Raw genomic sequence first — 21950 nt, forward strand, 5'->3', positions numbered from 1 at the left:
CCAGGTTCTAATCTACATCTGCATAGAGAGCTCCCCAGCAGAACCCAGCCAGCCCGTCACACCGACTGGCACCCCACACCAAAATGTCAACTGTTTCTATGGAAACACTCACGGTAGCGTAAAATATTCTGATACATTAGTGAGTCGAGGGTTGCCGTGTGGCAGCTGTCTGTCTGCTGAACCAGCGGCCCAGCCAAAGATCAATAGGCCCTTACACTGAAGGGTACACTAATGCCTTTTGCGTAATTTCCGACCACAGACGCATAATTAAAAAACGATGGACTAGCAGCATCACAGTGCATGAGGACGCGAAGTGAAAGAGCTGCAGATACAACAGAGACGCAGCCTGTGCTTCCGTTCAACTATTCCATGCAGCCTTAGCCGTGAAGTAATGTATATTTGATCACACAACATCTGTTCATAACCATTATTAATGACGGCACTTCAGTGCATCACTAGGGTAGTTAATACATATATATATTTATGTAGCTACACACTGTGAGTATATAAGGGATACGCGTATACTGTACAATCTCTATCGCAGGAAACGAATAACGCTTCCAGCAGGAGTAGAAACAACAGTGGAGGCATAAATCAATGCAGACAGTGGGCTCAGAAACAGACAGAAATATACATACTGTAGAAAAGAGGACAGAAAAGCGCCCGTTAAAAAGTGTTGTCTTCCCGGCTCTGCATAATGAGCTACATACAATATAGTGCCAGCCAGGCGAAATAGAAAAAAGGAAGAGATAAAGTAGCCCAGTCCCATCCAAAGGGGAATGAAAGAAGTTGTCCGACAATTACAATGACCTAGTTGCTGAGTCAGCAGCCCGGGCCCCTATTGAGGGGCCGATGTAGACCACGATGCGCCAGCGGGCCGCGCTGGGGGCAGCTCCCCGTTAATTGTGCATTGCGTTGGAGAGAAAAGCCTTTTGATCCACGAGAGGGAAACATCAGTGGAAAGAGAGCTGGGGCTTGGGGGACAGAGCGTAGGAAAGAGAACAGAGGTTGTTTTCAGTCAGAAGTGGAGAGTGTAATGTATGCATAGAACGTATGCATCATATATATATTTAAAATATATTTTCATTGATTTTATTTATTGTCTCTGGCCTTGGTCTGCATCTCTGCGGCAAAACAAGCATCAAGGATCTTGATGCAAGGATCTTCCAGTAGTCTGTTCAGCCATAACATTCCCGAGTTGATCCCCAATTTCCACAGCCTATTTGTAGGCTTCCTAGTTAGCAAGATAACTACCCTAGCGGTTTCTTAAAGGAGAACTCTGGCGATTTTTAACCCCATTATTGTTTTGTCTTCCCTTCATGTTGAGGGAAGCTAAAATGCAATAACGCAAAGTTGATACTGTTTCGCCAGACTATTTGAGTTAAACAAGCATGGTGGTGTCTCGTAAGGAACCAACTTGTGTTACATGTCTTGGAATGGTTTTCTGAATGTGTTTAGAAGCCCCAAAAGCGGATAAAGAACTTGAACACTAACCCCATAGGTTAGTGTTATAGCTATTCCGTAGCACCGGCAGCCAGTGCAGATCTCAGGCTTGGTTGAATCAATTTTCGTGGGGTTTTTAGCTTCCCTCAACATGGGGTGACCCTTAGGAAAACAATAATGGGGTTGAAAATCCTGAAAGTTCTCCTTTAATTGCGTTCATTTGAATTCACTGTAAGTCACTGGATGGAAGTGTCTGTTAAATGACTACATAGTGTAAACACTATGTAGAAAAACTAAACGGTAAAGCAAATTATTCAACATTCTAAACAGTCTGCACTTTAAGTATGACCCTATATTAAATATATGTGCGGCTGTTCTTGTTAGGTCTGTATTTTCCACCCTATATCTCTGCTGCCTTCTTCTTGTATAGATGGTCGGATGGATAATACAGTTACTTTTTTATTGTTCCCTGGGGGCCGTTATGGCCCTGGGGGTCTTATGCCAGGGCCCTGTCACAGTGGCTCTGCTAGTGTTTTTATACTGTGCGATGGATGGGCTTTGAAGGCAGAGCCAAGATGTAACGTAACCGAGGGAAGCCACAGTAGCCTCCTCTGCCATCCTGATCCCCATTCGGTTCACATTCGGTTCAGATTGGTCTGGCCTCCATTGCTGTTGAAAGTGAATTAATCATTGCTGGGGACCGGGGTGTTATGGTCGATGACAAAGCAAGGAGCGCCAAAGCCTGCATAGTAAAAAAAAAAGTGATTTTTTTAACGTTAGGCTTTTGGAAATTAATTGCACCCCAACCAAAGCTATACTTGTATTAATTGCATATATGGATGGTCTCATGAGGATAGGGCAATTGCTTTTTTGGTGCAGAATGTTCTATTCCCTCTACTTTCACATACGGACAATCAAACCAGAAGCAGTGGAACAAAAATAACTCAAAAATGTCCTTGACTTTAAATCAGGAATTGTTGGCTTTTCAAATTAAGAGTGCACACTGTGATAAACACGTTAGATGGAACAGCCCCATGCTGGCCGTTCCTCACGTCATCCCTTTTGATTCTAGTCCATTTGCCATTCTTTGTGAGGCAGTTGCCATTGCGAGCTGTCAGGCAACCATCATTCAAAATCCAATTTGATCTTTCTCGCTGTGCTGCTGCATGGCTTTTGTTGTGTCGAGATTATTTGATTACATCATGTTGATTATGTCAGCTGGCCTGCAAGATTCAAAGCCTAATTAAAAATCACACTCATATACACACATGCATACAATCACACTTGCGCGCACACACACACACACACACACACGCACGCACACACACACATGCACACGCGCACACGCGCACACACACACACACACACACACACATGCCTACATACATATACACATATTCCTAGCTTGATCTTGAAATGAAAGCTGGTGCAGCATTCCCTTGGGTGTCATCCTGTCACCCGTCTGTAAGATTAATCGAAGCCCAGACACAGAGCGCACTTCTCATTGGGTTAAGCAATATGTTTATAAAACACATTCATTGTGAACAATGACACCTTTTTCCAGAGTGAGCGGTAAACAAACCGTTTGCAACACCGTGTCTAGCCTGTAAAACTCACCACCAAATGAATGTGTAAACATGATCGAGCCCAACCCATGGCTTCTTCCCTAGTATCTGTCTTGAGTCGTTTTGTGACCTTTACACAGTGCTGCAGCGCTCCAACCACAGAATAAACCCATTATCCCAGACAGAAAGCGCTCCAGTGTCCCCAAAGAAAACAGGTCCATCACAGGAAGGGAAAGGTGTTTTGCCTCTGATAAGCTCTGAATACAATAGCAGCCCCCTATGCAGAATATGAACATGAAAGGCGAAATCCTTTGCGATAGCATCGCCGGCCCTGTTGATTCCCCTTGGAGCCCCTTGGTTAAGGTGGTGGCTTTGTCTGATGGAACGCAGTTTAAGTGACAGAGCAGAGTACAGATTAAATGTTATCAACCGTGGGTGAAAAACGACCAGTGGCAATGATTTATGGGACCATCTGCAATCCTTGAAAGAGATTTCAACCGATTCGGGACTACAAAAGAAACTACTTTGTCGACTTTGTCAACGATATATCGAATGTCAAAGATTTAAACGCTGGCTAGCGACTTTAGCTAACAGCAGGTGATTTGAAAAAGGGGAAAGAAATACAACTGCAGGATGGAATGTTTGGAATGGACTTTCCTAACTAGTTGACACTAGGGTATGCCGTCTAGCTGATGGTGTGTATTGATTGATTTGTCTGGAAGTTTTAATATTTTATTTTGTTAAACAATATACTCGTCTACAGAGCACAGCACGGAACGCAGGGAAGATGAGCTGTAAAAGTATGAGTGGGGATTTATTATCGTCCTGATGTTCCTCATTCCAAGGGAAGAGGATGTTTTAATGTGTTATGGTATGGTGATGGTATATGTATACACCATATATTCATAATTATAATGTTTTATATTATGTTTTTTTTTTGCGCAAAATGGATCTTGGGTTCTTTTATTGATCCACCCAACTACCTGATGGGCTAGAAACCCATTACACACAAATAACGCAGTTCATTCTGCGTCTCTGATGTTATAATTATCCCAAAGCCTGTGGTAGAACATCACTCGTAGCAATCAAGCTTATTATTCAATTGCAGCGTTTAAATCGGGGGCCACCCGCCACCACTGTGTCTTCGCGGCAGATTGATCATCCAAATGAGGTAACAACCGAAACCCATCATTCGACTCTGAATCCCAGATCCCTGTGTTCCTGGCGTCAAGCAGCACGACGAGACAAACACAAAGGGCCGCGCTTAAACCATCACCACACGGAGTGACTGGAAGTGAATCAAAGTGCCTCTGAGATCACAGCCCAGCAGCCGGGCCTCAGACAGAACCCTGCCGTACGATGTTGTCGCAGGCCTGCTCGCGGGACCCTTTCTTTATTACTTTCCGTGCCACTCGTTCCTCTGTGGGTAAGTGGGAGAGACGTTGTCTTTTCTCTGATGGTGACAGGTTCTCTCTTTGCAGCGACGTCAGCCGCAGTGTTGACTGTTCTGCTCCGCTAAAGATTAGATCAAGTATTAGTGTTTGTTTTATGCGGCGGCTGTTGATGCGTTTCACACGTGGCGTGTTCTTTCAAAGGGACATGAGCCTGTTTTGCATGTGACCTACTAGCGAGGATGCGGTGCCATCAATCTGGATCTGTAATTAACTGCCGGAACCCTGTGCTTTGAGGGTCACAGTTTTTCGGGTAAAGAGGCGTGACATGTGAACCTCGTCGTGGCTGATTCTCATTGTTCCAGAAGGGTTACTTGTTTGGTATGCTCGTATCCCTCATAAGAGATACAAGCAGTATCAGTTTCACCACCCAGTATCTTTGTATCTCAGAGTAAGTTGAACGTATATTAACACACCGGCTTATCGTACAGGTGATTATTTTCCTAAACATGACATTAAGCCATTATATCATAGTTCATTCGATTACCTGGGGCTCTGAACACTCAGCTCAACATTAACACAATTTTACCCTGGGATGAGTTTTAATGCTGCAGTGCACTAATGGCTGTAATTAGATCAGAAATCCCCCAATGCAATCTTTACTTGGCTTGATCCCTGACACAGCCGCAGAAGACTCTTCTCTGTTTGGGGGTTTTGGGGATTTGGAGGAAGCAAAATCTCTATTTTTCTTGAGGTCACTTCCTGATCCTGTCCTTGGGTCGCAGCAATCTCATCAAGGGAACCAACTTGATTAAAGGGTATTAGTTTGTAAGCACTCACTTTAATTGAACAAAATGTCATTAGTATTACAAATGTCTGGATGACTTTGCTTTCTTGTTCCGATCAATCCTACATTATTGCACAGCGTGAGGCAGTCCCTAACGGAAATAAACCCGACAGACAAATCAGTCACACATACATTTTAAACAGGTATTCTCAGAACGTGACCAGGCTGACAAGAGTCAACAGCCAACTCCATCTCAAAGATTAGATCCTCGTTCATTCTGTTCGCATCTGAAGGGACACGACACACACAGACATTCGGAGGGGAGGGGATTAAGTCGAAGGGGGCGTGGTTAATTGAAGTAATTTTAATTAATTCAGTCATTTCAGAAAAAATTTGGAAAAGAACAATTTCTGGCTTACAAGATAAACGTGTAGAAGCTTCTACACTAATGATAAAAAGAGAGAGAAATGTGCTCATGACTGTTATCTCAATGTCAGTCTCATCCCTATTTCAATCAGCAATGCTTCAAAGAGTCTCCACTCGCTTGCACTTTTTGCAAAGCTCAAAGTAGTCCATTCTCTGTGGCGGCCATTGAGCTTGATTGTCTTATGAAGTGGCATTATTGCGCAAAATCCTCTCTGAGCGTTGACAGTGGCACATTAACGAAACCATTCGTCTCCTATCTGCACCGTTGATATCAGCGTGTATATAGACTGCAGGTGACGTTGCTTCAAAACCTACTCCAAGACCTGAACTATGGTCTCCCTTTACAAAGGCTAAATTACTCTCCCCAGAGCAACCGCTAACATTCATTAGCGTAACGAAAACAGGCCACTTCGTCTTCTCCTTCTCCTTCTTCTTCGTCTATTACCGCCTGGTGAGAGTTTTCTCTCCGCAACCACCACAAGGAGGACCATCTGCTCTCAGACTCCTCGCCAGCTGCAGAGAGAGATTCCCCCCGTTCAAAAGAAACCCTGGGAAGAAAGACAACAGCAAGGTCTATAATGGCTTGTTTACACGCCTGAGTGGAGAGGCAAGGACACTGGGAGTTTTGGGGATGTTTAGCTTGTTTTTTTTTTACCGGTGGGGCGGGGCGGCGGGGGGGGGGTTGCACTTTTTTAGTCTCAACCCTTCCCATCATCATCATTTGAATGTAAAAGGCAAGTTGCAGACCCTGCACAGCTGGCGTAGGAGCAGGGCGCTACATTGGTAGGAGGCTGAACGGTTGAAAGGTTAATGTTGCGTTCGGGCCAGACAGACGAGGGGTGTAATAGGGAAATGGACCAAATGCTCACCTGCAGGGGTGGTCCATTACCGGGGAAATCACTTAACACACCTCTAAAGGTTAAGACGATAATCACATTGATCAAAAGAATATGTATCCAGAGTGGAAGAGCTCCCTTTTACACGCAGTCAGGGGGTGGGGGGTGGGGGGGGGGGTGGTCAAAATCGTGTTATCTTTTCACAAATTAACCTTGAATTCAGCAGAGTCATTTAGCATGCGCTTTTATCCAAAACAACTTAGATGGTCTGGGTTCATTTTCGTTTCACCAGCCCTGTCGAAAACATATCCATGTTGTTTATTGTGTCAAGTTTCAGCTCCTACTGTGAAACACTCGATGTTTGGGTGCATGTCTGGATGAATGCTTCCTCTCTTTCCTTAACAACAGGAACCACAGTATCCCTGCCCCTCCATCCATAACCCTCCTAATCCTTTGTCATCGGAGTGGCATTATATCATTCTCCCATTAGGGAGAAACTCATTATTTCATAGTTTATCTCAGCCGTGACCTCCTCCATAACACCCTGTGTTGTCTTGTGTCCATGCATGTAAAGCGTGGATTACCCGCCTTGTCAATAGCATCCAAGGGCATGCGTCATACTGTACCTCTGACCTTTCCTTCCCACCCCCTGTCGGGCTTAGCTCGGTATAATGGTGATGTATGACTGGGTGTAGTTCACGGGGGGTTGGATCTCAATGTATTAAAAATGAATATGGAGGGAGAAAAGTATTGAAAAATGGCCATGTTATAATTGGTATGCTAAGCCCTGATGCTGAGGGGATGTTTTTTTCTTTGTAAAGTATGTTCGTTATTTATCGCATGTGGTACAGGAAAAGCAGGACTTGAGTAAGAATAATAAATGAATAAATATTATGAATAAAAACAATTTATTTATCCTGTCAATAAGAGTGGAAATGTCGATCGTGTACAAACAAGTACACGTAAACATAATGAGGTGAGGGGGGGTTTACTGTATCTTCCCTGTGCAGTTCATTATCCACCCATTAGAGAACTATTGCTATTGACAGCCCTGGCTCTGTGTGTGTGTGTGTGTGTGTGTGTGTGTGTGTGTGTGTGTGTGTTTCTGTGTTGCAGTTTAATTTCGTCGGAAAGCTGCTGGGTCCCCGCGGAAATTCAATGAAGCGGTTACAAGAGGAGACGGGAGCGAAGATGTCCATTCTGGGCAAAGGTTCAATGAGGGATAAAGGCAAGGTATGAAGGAGGACACGTCATCTGGTCTGGTCTGGGTGTGTTCGTCGGGTTTTCCCCGCTGGTGTTTGACTGTGACCGTGACAGAAACAAACATGGATGGGTTGTCGAGCTGTTTGCTTTTAGAAATTTTTGTCATTGCAATTATTATTTATTTAGACAAATGATATTAGACACTGTCAGTCAAGTTGATCACACGATTAGTATTTGTCATTGATTTCATGGATGCGAGTGTCTTGGTTTTCATATCATACGAGTCCTATCATCCGACATACATTTCAGAACACCCTAGCATTAAAATTGCTGCTGTATATATTTTAAAATATGGCCAATTGTGATAAAGAGTAAAGGGATTAAGTACACAGCCAGGGCTATTTACCCAGGTGTCCCCTGCGAGCCACCGTAGCGCTGTATCCTCACACAATCACCGCCGGCCCTATAAGCGCTTTAGTTACCGTGGGAACAAGCGTGACCACAGGCTATCTCTGTTCCAACTGTCTTTTAAATTGGGTCAACACACAGGGGTCAACCTGAAGACCCTCCAAATATTAAAAGATAAGTCATTTGAAATGTTTGCGTAAAGAAAACGTTGGAAGAGAACTTTCGGTGGTTTTATGAAGAGAGAAGAGGATGGCATGTGATGCTTTTCATCAAGGGAATACATTATTGAGAATATTTTCAATTATATGTTTTATCCTCAGCTATTATAATTCAATGTATACTCCCCAACGTATTCTTATCCGCGCAATACACTGTGAATCCATTAGCATAACAATGTTTTTATCCACACCTGAGGGCACAACAATGGAGCTAGTTAAAGAGTGAAGAGGAGTTTCGGGCAAAATGCAATCTCATGATCTTAACCCAAATTAGAAAGCTGTGCTAATGTGAGAGAGATACAGACGCCGTGCTATGTGTGCGTTGGAACAAGTGGAAAAACATTGAATCTGTCAAACAAAAGAAGCCGTCATTCAATCTGAAAGGACACAAGGAGCTTGTCGCTGCGTCGGAATAAGGGTGTCAAATCAACGAGATGACGCCTTACAGCACACGTCTCCTTCATCCGCCCCGGTGCGCAGCAGCGTTGTCCTGCAGGCCGTGTGACGCATCCGTTGTTCAAAGGTCCCATGGCATGCCACCTGGTGTGGTGTGATTAGCCCCTTTACAAGAAAATCTGTCTCTGATGACATCACAGGTGGGCGTGTCCACCTAGATGTGTGACGGATAGATGAGCGACAGTTTGCTACAGTCCAACAGGGGGTAGGCTGGTTGGACTGATCTATCCGGTGCACATCTAGGTGGACACGCCCACCTGTGATGTCATAAGAGACTAAGAGATTTTCTAAACGGCTGGTAACGGCTAATCACACTCACACCTCACACAACGCCTAAAGACTAAACATGCGGTTCGAGACTCTCTGGCCGGGAGGCGGCCAGAGGCAGACGCCACTCTCTCTGCCAAAGAGCATCGACCTGGAGGAGCCGGCGGAGACAGGTGCGAGATCCGCTTGCACGGCGGGTTGGCCGGATGCGGCCAGAACGATCAGAGTGACGGCCTTCGTGTCAACACCGGCCGCGGCGCGTATCCATTTCCGGGCCTCTTTGTCCGCCTCTCATTCCGTTATTGACCGGAGGAGATCCGAGTCAGGCTGGATGAGTGGTGCGCCGCTATTGGTCGAGGCGGGCCAGACGGACGCGTGGCAAGACGTCGACCGCTGTCTCGTGGTGAGGACGGGACGGGTGAGCCCGCCGAACTCATTTCCTCAATGTTTTAAAGGCTTAAGGAGGGTCTGCATGAGAACGGGCTTTGATCATTGGCTCAAAGGATCTGGAGCACATGCTGCAGGATGAGGTGGAGTGGAACAAAGGGCAACCGGTAATGTCTGTGGACTGATGTTCTCTATGACTCCAGGGTCCTCATTGTCCAGGAGAGCCTGATGCAGTAGACCGTCCACTGAAAGCAGTGGCTTCTTTATTATCGGGTTGCCCACAGATTATCAACAGAGAGGGGTTCTCATCCACAAACCCAGATAGCTTAGATTTCCCAGTGTTCAAACACAATTAGTATTGATACAAGCAGCAGCAGACGTAGCTGCTGGTGTGAAGACAGCCTGACAAAGCAGGTTAATCTTCCGTGTGTCTGTGGCCGGTAATGGACATCTTCACGTTACGTGTTATAATATTAATGTAGTCCTTTATTAATTAATCCTTTAAAACGTATTGCTTAAGACCCATCAAAGTCTCTGTGTGCACAGCTCAGAATCTTTGGGAGAGAGAGAGAGAGAGAGCGAGAGAGAGAGAGAGAGAGAGAGAGAGAGAGAGAGAGAGAGAGAGAGAGAGAGAGAGAGAGAGAGAGAGAGAGAGAGAGAGAGAGAGTTCTGAACTGCTTTGTGGGCGTGTTTCTCCTGCTGTAGTGCACTACAAACAAAGGCCAAGTCTGTTCTTTTTATTTGATCATTTCCACAACAGGCCTTGTTAGCTGGGGTCACGTCCCTCAACACACACATTGCCCCTGGCCCGTGCTCCCTCCAGAGGATGCTGGTCATCCTCGGTAGTGGTGAGGCGCTGGCCCGCTTCCGAGGCTCCGCTAATCACGGGCTCCCATATTGTCGAGGGAGCCCAGCCCAGATGCTGATGCGGGCCGTGCAGCCTCAGCAACGTTCAGAGAATGGGGCGCAACGTAACGTACCGCCCTCCACCAGCCTGACAGACACTCACACATCTGGGCCGATGTGTGCAAGGCCTGCGTCAAACCGACCCCCCCCCCCCCCCCCACCCCAAAGAAAAAGGACTATTGTAGTCAACAAAGACACACACACATCTCTGGTGGGGTTCTATTTTGACAGCACCCAGTAAAAATATTCAAACAACACTGCTCTAAATGTGAGAGTGCCAACCATTTATCTTTTCAATAAAAAAGACCCAAAAAAGCAATCTTGTGTCTCCTACCTGTGTGCCTCCCACTTTAGCCAGAAGGGCTGACACTCGTCTATAGAGCTGCGGCCACACAATCCCAGCATGAATCTCTCTGTGTTCCTACAATGCTGTCCTGGCAGGAAGCTCACTCACTGCCATGGTTTGAAGTGCTGATCTCCCACCCGTTATAATGGCCAGTGTTATTTCACGGTGGGATTTGTCAGAAATTCAAAGTTGTTTGTACTTTGGTGCTTCCATCCTCTGGAAGCGAGCCGTCACCGCACTCCACGGTGCTTCATCAATTCTTTAAAATCAATCAAAATGCACTTACATTTAAAGATACTATACTTTCTGTAGGGCAAATTGATTTTTACAAGGTTTTTCAGCCCATAGACAATCCATTTTATGGAATTCAGCAACTGCATTAGAGCAAAACTTTTAAATATCTGAGGCTGTGCTGTCCCCCTCGTGTTAATTAGTTCTCTGGTATTTCTAACTAATGGACTCATTAGGGTGACTCACTTGGATTGTGCGCCGCTATCATTGTCAGTCTTATAAATGAGCAGTCACACTAACGATAGCTTACTGCATCTACGGTGAGTTCGAAAAAACACACCACTTTAAAAAATGCTTTGCTTGTCATGTTTGAGTTCACCTTTTCATGAGCGCCCAACGTGGCTCTCTCTGAGTGTATTGCCTCTGAACGCAGCTTGTAAGAAATGTAACTATACAGACAACTGTCAGATTTATCCTCCCAGCCATCACAACGGAGCCGCTTCGACATCATAGGCTCCTGAATGCTTGAAGGAACACCAGACGATAATGGAAAAGTAACCCAGTGTGGGAGAGTTAACGAAGGCTTCCAGACAGTGTTCAGGCGCATACTTTGATTGTCTTGCGCCGACTCTATCAAAAGATAAGATAACATTTTAATTTTGCGAAAATAAACCAGAGAATAACCATTATGTGGCAGCTACTCTTTTTTTTTTTCTTCTGGTGGTGGATATCTACGAAGTGTACCAAGGGCTGTTTGCATTAGGCCACGTAAAAGGTCTTCAATAGAAAAAGGCTATTCAATTTTAATTGGATCGGAAACGTTTACTGTAGATCTCACATGCAAGACGTAATCCCCAAAGTGTTTTGTTCTTTCTCATCTCTTTCTCTTTCAACAGGAGGAGGAGCTGAGGAAAAGCGGCGAGGCTAAATACGGCCATTTGAGTAACGACCTCCATGTCCTCATCGAGGTCTTCGCCCCGCCCGGGGAAGCCTATTCTCGCATGAGCAGCGCCTTGGACGAGATCAAGAAGTTTCTGGTGCCAGTAAGTTTGATTCGCTGTGTTTTCTCGTGCCAGAAAGAGCCATTAACTCTTTTCCAGTTCCAGTTTGGTTTTATTTAAATCACGTCTTTCACTCCCATTGTTTTTTTGCTCATTGTTGAGTCATTAATTGTGAAATGAGTTGTCATTATGGGGGGAGACATTGTTTCTCATGCGAGACATGAGTCTTAATAAAGCATAGCTGACGGTATATTTTCCCTGATTTAGTATTTTATAGAACTATAACTCTTGTGTCCTCTCAATATGGTGTATCCTCATCAAAATATCCCATGATTGATTCTAATTTACAAGCCCTATGTTCAAATACGTCTTTATTTGCAGTATCTGCGTATTTCCAGTATCGCAAACATAATCATCGACTTGGTACTGCTTCAAATGGTCTCGCTGGCAAAACAATTATAATTTATTCTACAATTAAATGTGCAGCATGAAGCCACTAGTGGGATTCCTCCAATTTATGGCCTGAAGAAAGCTATAACACAGCATAATATGCATATTTTTTACTCAACTGTGCCTGAGCAGTAAATATTAATTAAGCCTTACAAGGGAGACATGCCTTCAGAAAGGCGTTCTGCCTCAACACAATTATGAAGTTCAGAAAACTTTTCTACATCTTAAATTTTTTTTCATCTCTTTTGCTAATTGGGCCATGGAAGCAATACTTCAGATGCAGGAAGATCAAAATAGGATTTACCCTTGCAAGTCATAAACGACCTACAGCAATATCTCTTTAAGATATATGCAGAGAAGGTAAGGGTTGGGCTTCACTGATCAACGATGTGGACACTGAGGTTCGACCTGGAACCTTTCGGCTGGGAGTCAAATATCCTTTCTTTCCCCTTTCAAAAGAAGAATGTTTAAAGTCACAATGTGTTAAATTTAAATTTGCTCCTACCTTAAAATAACCAGGAGATCTGTAGTCATTGCTGAATGATAGTTATTTTAGTAAAAAGTATTGATTAAACATATCCTATAACTGATATATTCTACAAATAAAAACATATGGCCAGCCCGTACCTCTCTCTTTGTTTACAATAATCGTCAGATCAAAACTCCCAGAACCCCTCCTGCTCACGCCAGCCAGCCAGCCGAGCTACGCTAGTTCGCGTTGCACAGTTGCACAGCCAGTTAGAGTGGACAAAACACTGTTTTTAAGTATTGCTCAGTCCTACACATTGCAACTTTAACTTTTCATGTTGTAATCATCATCACATAAAAGCAAATTGTTTGATTTCAACCCAGCTTTCAGCTTAATTACAGCCCAGCCGTATCTATTTAGCTCCAGCTCAAGAGTAACCAAAAAAGAGAAAAAGTCTTACTATCTGCTATAAAACTGAAGATTGAAAAAGGAGTCTTAGGCCCAGTCCCATTTCTCTCCCCTTAATAAGAACACTTGCTTTGAGTGCCATAAGCTGCAAGTCAGCTATCAAGCTGCCTAGCGTTCAAGGGTTGATTTTAAGGGTAAAACAGCACTCCCCCTTGCTCCCTTAAGTATTGGGACACCCTACCCCTTCGCGGAAACGTGCAAAATCTAGGGTTAGGGCTCAAATCTAGGGGAAGGGCGAGAATTGTGACAGGGCCTTACTATCTCCATGAATTCAAGCGCAAGGGACTGAATTGGAGAAGTTAGTTAGACTCCCTTGTCCATCCTCCATGAAAACCTGGAGTGACCTGACTTCATGGAGGGTGGAAAGAGGAGTCTTACTATCTGCTACAATACAGTCTGACCTCCACTGTAGGCTACACTTTCTATGTACACACACATCTATTCATTCCTCTGTACATAGCAACGTTTTCCCTGGCTTGAGCTGCTTTTAATTAACTCATAGCGTTCCTATTTAAAGACACTGCCACTGTCTTTAAACTCCAGAAGACTGATTAACAGACGTTTTGAATAGATTAAAATATACTTCTATCATTTTTCCCATTGAAATATTGACCACGTGTTCAACTACTCTTATGTGTCAGAAAAATACAAAACAGAGAATAAAAACAACGCGATAACATTATTTATTTCCAAAGGTGTTTCATCTTTGGGTGTGACAAATTCATTTCCCTGTGTAGTGAGATAATGTTAATTAAATCGACAGGCAAAGGCCGCTTTTCCAAAACTTTGGTATAAAATAAAACAGCAGGCTTTAGAACAAACCCCCCAATGCTCGCCTCAACACAGATAATGCCCACAAACACTGTGTGCTGCAGTCATCACAAAAACATCGTGTGAAAATAAATCTGCTAAAATGCCACAGATGTTCACAACCGTTTTGTCGTTGTGGGACTGCTGCGGTGACAACGTGTGTCCAAGATGCTACGCCACCCCAAGGCTCCTCGCAGCCAGCCATTGGCTGACTTGGATGGTGGAGTGCCGCTTTTTTTATTTTATTTTTTATTTTTTTACAAGCACGCTACAGAGATGTGACGAATAGGGGGAGATAAAAGAAAGGGATTCTCTGAGTCTGAAGGGCCATGTGATTCTAGATGTATTAACTGTTTACTACTATCATAGTGTTACTTTGACAGACGCCTTCATCCAAAGCGACTGACAGTGAATACAGATACATGTCATTGAGGAGCAGGTAGGGTTGGGGCATCTTGCAGGAATGTCAATTGGAGATTGAACCCAAAACCTTTCAGCCGGGAGACAAATTAGAGACAAGATGTGCTTTATTGATCCCAGGTGGGTAAATGGGGTTACCCTATAGCCACTACACAACACCCTGCCCCCTACAGATGATTACAATTACATTTAGGGCATTTTGAAGAGGCTTTTATCCAAAGCGACTTTGAATAAGCAAATTTGGCAGAAGACAACAACAATATATCGCTGTCGGTACAGCAAAGATGTTCACAGATAACAATCACTAGCAATCACTAGGTTAACCCATTCCCCGTAACAGAGATAGCTAGGATAAGAGCCTACGCAACCCTTAGTACTGTTTTAAATTGTTAGGACGTACAACATATGATAAGTGCATAAGTGGGGTGTTTTTAGGAGAGTAAGGGAGAAGAAGGGGCTTGGGGGGGTAAGGAGGAAGGCTATGCAGAGTCCAGAGTCACTTGCGGAAGCTGGTGAGTGACTCTGCGGTCCTGACATCGGCAGGATAGATGATATACTGTCTCCTGTTTTATGATGCATATCCCTTTTAAAAGTTGTCTGTAATATATCCCCAGGTATAGTTTAAATGTGAAACCCAGTCAGTCACAACATTATATAATAGTGTGTGGCATAATCAATTGGTAGTTTGCACATTTTATTCATTGTGTCATTCGTGTGTGTTCACTATGTATGGCCTATCAATGTGTTTGCAGACTATACTTTGTGTTGAAACCGCTACTCTAAATAATTGAGGAGGCTGCATTCAACAGTGATCTAAAGCCTTATTACAGACTGGCTCCTTTGATCATGTGCTCATCTGGGATGGTTGAAGGACACACAACTTATAAAACATCCGTCAAAATGCATTTAGTTGATGCTGTCAGACAGCCACAGGATCTCAGATCAATGCTTACGTCTGATGTTTGTAATCAATGGTTCATGGTAATCTGCTGACCTTTGCGGAAAATGCTTAACTTTGCGCCTTAATACATATTCTTGTTGACATTCAAACTGGTAGTAGCAATAACAGGGACTAGGCTCCGCTCACAATATGCTTTGATGGTATTAACCATCTTGGCAGCCTCAGGGTAACCCATTTAGGAGGCTATGGCTTTGGTGCTCCGCAGTGAAACCGTTTACATGTTCAAGCGTCGACGAGACGTTGAAACCTTGCCTCATCCGCTCTGTGTTCCTGCAGTGTCATAACTGTTGGTGTGTCTGACGGATGAGTGGAAGATGTTTTACGACATGACAATTTGGAAGTAATGGATCATGCAAATTGGTTCTCTTGATTGCTTTTATATATGATATATCAACTCACACGCCTATGTGAGTTGATGTTATACATTTGCTTGTAATTTATTTCCCTCAAGCCTGTCTCAAAGTCAACGCAGAACACTTTGGTAAGCTGGCGGTGAGCAATGGAGAAAGAGATGTCTTGTGTTAGAAAGTACATCTTCATCCACCAACTGCAATTGTCGATTTGTTTGCGAAAACCAAACAGTAAAACGAAAACGATTTTGGTGGGGGAAATGAATAACGTCCCGCTCAAACCAAAACTGATTTACCATTTATCAATGAATATTTAGCCTGCAGCGATACCATATGTATGTCTGCTTATGTTCCTGCAGATGTGTGTATGCGTGTGTGTGTGTGTGAATGTGCCTGCGTGTGCCGATGTGATCTGTTTGTGCAAAATAACTGTGTGTGTGCGTCTGTGCGTGCGTGTGTGTGTGTGTGTTTGTGCGCGCGAGTGCGTGTGGCTATTAGGGAGTCTGAATGTGCTGTCATATCGCTGTGTTTGTGAGCATCTGTTGTGAAAGGAGGAGGAAGTGCCTCTGAAGCGTGACACGTGTCGTTTGCTTCCCCCCCCCCCCAGGACTACAACGACGAGATCCGGCAGGAGCAGTTGAGAGAGCTCTCCTACTTGAACGGTTCTGACGAGACCAGCAGAGGGAGGACAGTACCAGCCCGGGCCCTGCGTCCCGCCTTCTCCGCAGCCTCAAGGTGCAACAGACGCAATAGACCGACCTTACATTCACACTCCGTGCGTGCGTCGACAGATGGGGGCTTTTTGACGTATCCATGTGTTTTCCCGGGGTTGTTATTACAAAGGCGATTTCATTGGACAGTGTATGGGCTGTTTGGGTATATTTGCATAACGTGATCTGATTGGCAGGCGGATCCGTCGCCGCCCGAAAAAAGTTGAACATTTCTCAAATTCTTGACGCAGGCCACGGAGCCGACGGAACGGACGGACCCACAATGCATTTCGGGAGCGCCCCGTGCAAAGTCAATGAGATCCGTCGACGGACGCATGTAGTGTGAATCAGGCGTGAACACCTCTTCTGAGTTTGCCAAAAGTTAAAAATCTATAGGAAAAAAAGAGTTTGGTCAAATTGAAAGCCGGTGATCTTAGATCTTGTTGCATGCTTGAAGGGACAGCGTTTCTGCTTTGGCTGTGTCTGCTGCTGATGACAGATGATTCACCTTTATTCGTTGAATCTACCAAACACTAGGGCTGGTTCGTCGCAACATCGTATTGCAATGGCCGCCTCTATTTTGGAAGCATAGGGGCATTGGAATGTTACTTATTATGTTAGTAGTAGTAATGTTTTTTTGGCCATTGTTTCAATATTTAGATAGAGATAATTGTGAAGTGATTTTTAAGAGGAGATATTGTTGTGTATTAAACTGCCAAAGCGTTTCTCATGCTAGACTTGGCGAAACGACGTTTTCATAGCCAAGGTTTCAGTATGTATTGGTTGATTTAGGATACTAAAGTACCACAACTATCTTGAGTCCTCTCAATATGGCAGAGTCTCTGTAACAAACAATAGGGTTGATGTATTCTGATTTTCAACCCCTATAGCATTACCATTGCGTGATATTTTGTCAGTTGTGCACTACAGTGCACGCTGGTAGTGCATGTTGGCAACGATTTCCACATCAACATACCTTGACATCATAGTACTATTGAGGATTTACCAAAGTAAATAATTAAATTATTCTTTCTCAGGAGAACCCTGAAGTTCGATTTTGAAATCAGGGGCAGGTTCTTTTTTACGTTGGTCCTGCGGTGAAATTCACATTTACAACTTAATATAAGAAATGATCTGCCCCGGCCAGACAGTTCACCCCGAGCGATCAGTGGACTATAAAAAAACAATTATACTCTGAATAATACTTAAGATTAGTCAATACCACCAGCCATGAAAGTGCAGAAACAATTGTACATTCAGTCCTGCTGGCTTTTTTGTTGCCAGCGGGCGGAAAAAATGATTAATCTGAAATAAATCCAACAATTGATAATTGCCTTGGCTATGCTGCCTGTATGCGTGGTTAATTGTCAGCCTGTATATCTGTCTGTTTTCACCAGGGGCCGCGGCGGTGTTGGCAGAGGGTCGGTGGCGTCTCGCGGAGCCCTAGTGGCTCAGAGCAACCCAGCCAACGCCGCCGGCACCAGGGACACACCAGCCCATCGAGGCAGGGGGGCCCCGGCAAATCCAGGTTACCGGCCCCCACTGTTACCAATCACACATGAATCATACGAAGACTACGTAAGTGAGGCTGACTTCTCACATGCAGTATCCTGGTGGAGTTTATGCAGCATGTACACTATATCAACGTATCCGATGCCAAAAAAAAAAACAAAGAGCTAATTATTTTAATGTATTGAAATGTATTCAGGGCCATCGCAATAAAATGTGCACTGAATTTGCTGGAACTGATTTACAGCTACAAGGTGTGCTACGTGATATAGTAGCTAGCCTACTCTAGGCTCTTTGTCATTCAAAATAGAGTGAATATTACCAAGTGTAACCTCATCAGCTACAGCCTATTTTAAGCTGTAGAATGAAACATAGCTGCAAAACATGATGCAATTGAAACCGAGGCAAGACATCAAATCATTTTAAACATAGACAAAACTTAAACCAATTAAATCCAGCATCCTCCCCATCCATTCACACCGGGATAGTAGTTTTGACGGTGTCCTAATGACCAATTTAAACAGCATTGCTTTCAACAGCCGGGCTTCGTAGTAACAAAGGAATCCAGCGAGGTGCACTGAGAGAACTTCAAGGTTCAAGTTTAAAATATGCATCCTTAGATACCGAGAAAAAACAACGGCAAGGTCACTGTTATATAGGTAGGGTGAAGTTACATCCGAATGGAAAAAGGCAACACTTTTGTTGCTCTATTTCCTCTGAGATTCCCTGTTAAGCAACGCTCCCGTATGCGCTGGAAATTTGAGATTGGCCCTGTCTGCATGGGGGAAATGCGCTCGCAGACTCATTACCAGGCCAAATTGAGTTCTGATGGAGAGCCTGTGTATTTTATGTGGAGTCAAAAGAAGCTGGTCCGTTTTTTTTTTGTAATTGGAGGTTGGGAAGTACGGTGACAGCTGAGTAGCTGGAGGGGGGGATTATGGCATCAAGTTCCCTCTGAACATTTCTCTTCCTTTTCTCGCCCTGATCTCACGTTGCTTGTATTTTTTGTATTTTCAGCGCCCAATTTTTTATTTTCCCTGTTTTTCCACATGGTACAGTCGAGGGCTCCAAGCAAGGATTCAGACACAGATGAGACCGTAGACACAGACTCAGACATGGACAAGCTGTTTGTTGTTCCAAACCCTATCCCGCCATTGTACGCTGCTCTCGGAAAAGACAACAACAACGATCGCCTGCCACCGTGACTGAATGTGCAGCTGAAAATATGTTCTCTGCCTCCCTATCGCGTGATGCCTCACAGCTCCAGAGCCGCCTCAGATTGATGGACTCTGTCTAATTGTCAGTCTGGGACACTGATACTGTTTGTTATCGTACCTTATCGTGGGCGGTATCGATTCGGAACTTCAGCGGGAAAACGTACCTCTAATATATGGAGACGTAGAGGGAGAGAGGGAGAGAGAGAGTGAAAGAGAGAGAGGGAGAGGGTGAAGGGAAGACAGAGGGCGAGGCGTAGAGAGAGAGAGAGAGTGAAAGAGAGAGAGAGCCGGGGGGTGGGGGTGGGGGGGGCAGATGAAAGAATGATCACATGTCACTCGTATCGTTTATAATTTATGATCGGAACCATTCTTCAATATAGATATTGCTTCTGCACACCTGACCTAGGTTTATCCTCTGCTCCAGCGCTCAGATCTTTGGTTATCCCTACAGCTCACTATATATTATATATATATATTAATAAACGCTGGATATGCAACACGTTAGCTGCTCTTGACCTGAACGTGCCAGTGACGCATCGTAACCTGGCAACATCAGATCTGCCATCCAGCTGTCCTGCTGTTCACATCAGAGTCGTTTGAGTAAAGGAGTAATATTGAAAGGGACAGTTATTGTACCAGTCAATAATGTGCACATGGAAGTGCTCTGTTTCGTTCTGTTATTTCACGATTAGGGGTACTTAGGATCACATCGTCAACTCAAACGTTGTTTGTAGTGTGGCATACGGCCCCGACTACAACCCAGCAAACACAAAATGTTAATTATTTTTTATCTCAAATCTGTCAGCTGTGCTTTCCCGGGCTGAAGCGCATATCCGGTCGGCTATCCTTGGAAAAACCATCAGGAAGGTACCGCGTTGCGTTGCATTACCATCTCAGACTAACACATAGACCCAGGGCGGGTGAACAAGAAGTCGTTCCATTTCTCCATAATTTAGTGCTGAGTGTCCCATCAAGAGCGTGGAGGAACCCCCCCCCCCCCCCCCAGTGGATTTAGCCTGGCTGCGGTTCTGTTAGGCAGTGCTGGGTCGTATTGTATAACGCCATCACTCAGGAGAGACACTCGCGATTGATGGAGTCTGTCATGTTGTCAGCCTCATAAAAAAGTGATATTATGCAGAAGCAGGGGAGAGGGGGGGGGTGGGGGGATGTTGGACGTGGGGGGGGGGGTTTAGGTGGGGGGGATGGGGGTTGGGTTTAGGTGGGGGGGGGGGGGGGGGCCAGGGGGGTGGAGGAGAGGGGGATGGGGGTTGGGTTTAGGTGGGGGGGGGGGGGGGGCAGGGGGGTGGAGGAGAGGGGGATGGGGAAACGGATAGTATTGACTCACGGCCCCGTCTTGTGAGATCCCGGGTGTGGGGGCAAACCGCTCCGTGGGAAAACGTTGCATATATACCATCCGCTGCATGTCAATGTTGGGCTACGGGGCTAAAGGGGATATCTGTTGTTGTTGTTGTTGTTGTTGTTGTTGTTGAGGCGTTTAATTGGAACGAAGGGTTAGGGTCGTTATGCGCTACTGTCTTTGCATGTGATGGATGGGCTATATGGGCCTGCCCTGCCCCCTTCCTATAGAGTTCTGCATTGGTTGGTTTTAATGGCTTCATGCCTTTGCCTCCGCGGGTTTCGTGCCGACTCTTCCTCCAGTAACAACATTTCCATGCAAGCGCAGGAGAATCGAAGGCACGTCAGCCTGGTGGCTTTCAGTGTACACATTAGGGCTCACTGTAGTGTTATCCTGCATACATATTGGTGTGTACAGTGTAGTGTCTTTCAGTATACATATTGATGTGTACAGTGTAGTGTGTTTTTCTGTTATTGATGTGTACAGCGTAATGTGGCCTTCAGTATACGCATTGGTGTGTACAGTGTTGTGTGTTTTTCAGTATACACATTGATGTGTTCACTGTGGTGTGTTTTTGAGTTTACACATTGAAGTGTACACTGTGGTGTGTTTGAGTACACATGGGTACACTGTAGTCTGGTTTAGTAGGCATTGATACATACATATTGGTGAAAACTGTAGAATGTTTTTTAGTACACATTATTACCCCGTAGTATATTGTAATACACAGTGGTACACTGTAGTCCGTGTCGGAATGTTGCACTTAAGTTCACATTGGGACCGACTTCATATTTTTGCCTTAGAAATGTTATTCTCCCCCACCCATAATAAATCTTTGTTAAGCTTCATTAAGCTACTGTAAGGATCTCCCATCTGGATAGCGAATGCTAGCCAACATAACAACCTATGGTCCCGAGAGGTTGTGCTTTATTTATCATACCTATCATAGCTACAATGTGTGAGTCTTTGAACCTCGCTTACTCCAATGTATTACTTCTTAACAGTGTTGCAAGCATTGCATGCTTGATTCCTTAATACATTAACACACCGACAATTGGATTAAACAGATTGTTTTTGATTGCTTCTGAATCTTTTTCATCTACATTTAATTAACACACTGCGCTCTCTGCAATGTGTTGCGTCAGCTGTTTTCAACTAATTTGATCAAACTGTATGTTGGCGAAAAAATAGCAGGGCATGTAAAAAGCTCCTTCGATTTGAACTGTTTGCTTGTGCATTTCATGCGATATATTGCTCTAACTCGTGACCAATATCTCTTTTGTTTTTGCATTTTTTTATTACTTACCTTGATATTTAGAAAATCCCATTTTTATCTGAGTGCACTGTCCGTCGATAGA

The 21950-nt window shown here is 44.5% G+C and overlaps 1 protein-coding gene across 1 annotated transcript in view; it reads left to right on the forward strand.

Moving 5' to 3' along the window:
- Window positions 1-21950, forward strand: part of khdrbs2 (KH domain containing, RNA binding, signal transduction associated 2) — a gene marked incomplete at both ends in the record, with an annotated part of 38007 nt that overhangs the window by 10851 nt on the left and 5206 nt on the right. The window contains 4 exons of the mRNA XM_084470403.1: window positions 7565-7681; window positions 11767-11913; window positions 16407-16534; window positions 17907-18087. Coding sequence (XP_084326529.1) covers window positions 7565-7681; window positions 11767-11913; window positions 16407-16534; window positions 17907-18087 — 573 coding nt within the window. The remainder of the gene's footprint in view (window positions 1-7564; window positions 7682-11766; window positions 11914-16406; window positions 16535-17906; window positions 18088-21950) is intronic.

The sequence above is a fragment of the Micromesistius poutassou genome (assembly GCF_964030765.1).
Source record: "Micromesistius poutassou genome assembly, chromosome: 7".
NCBI classification, from domain to species: Eukaryota; Metazoa; Chordata; class Actinopteri; order Gadiformes; family Gadidae; genus Micromesistius; species Micromesistius poutassou.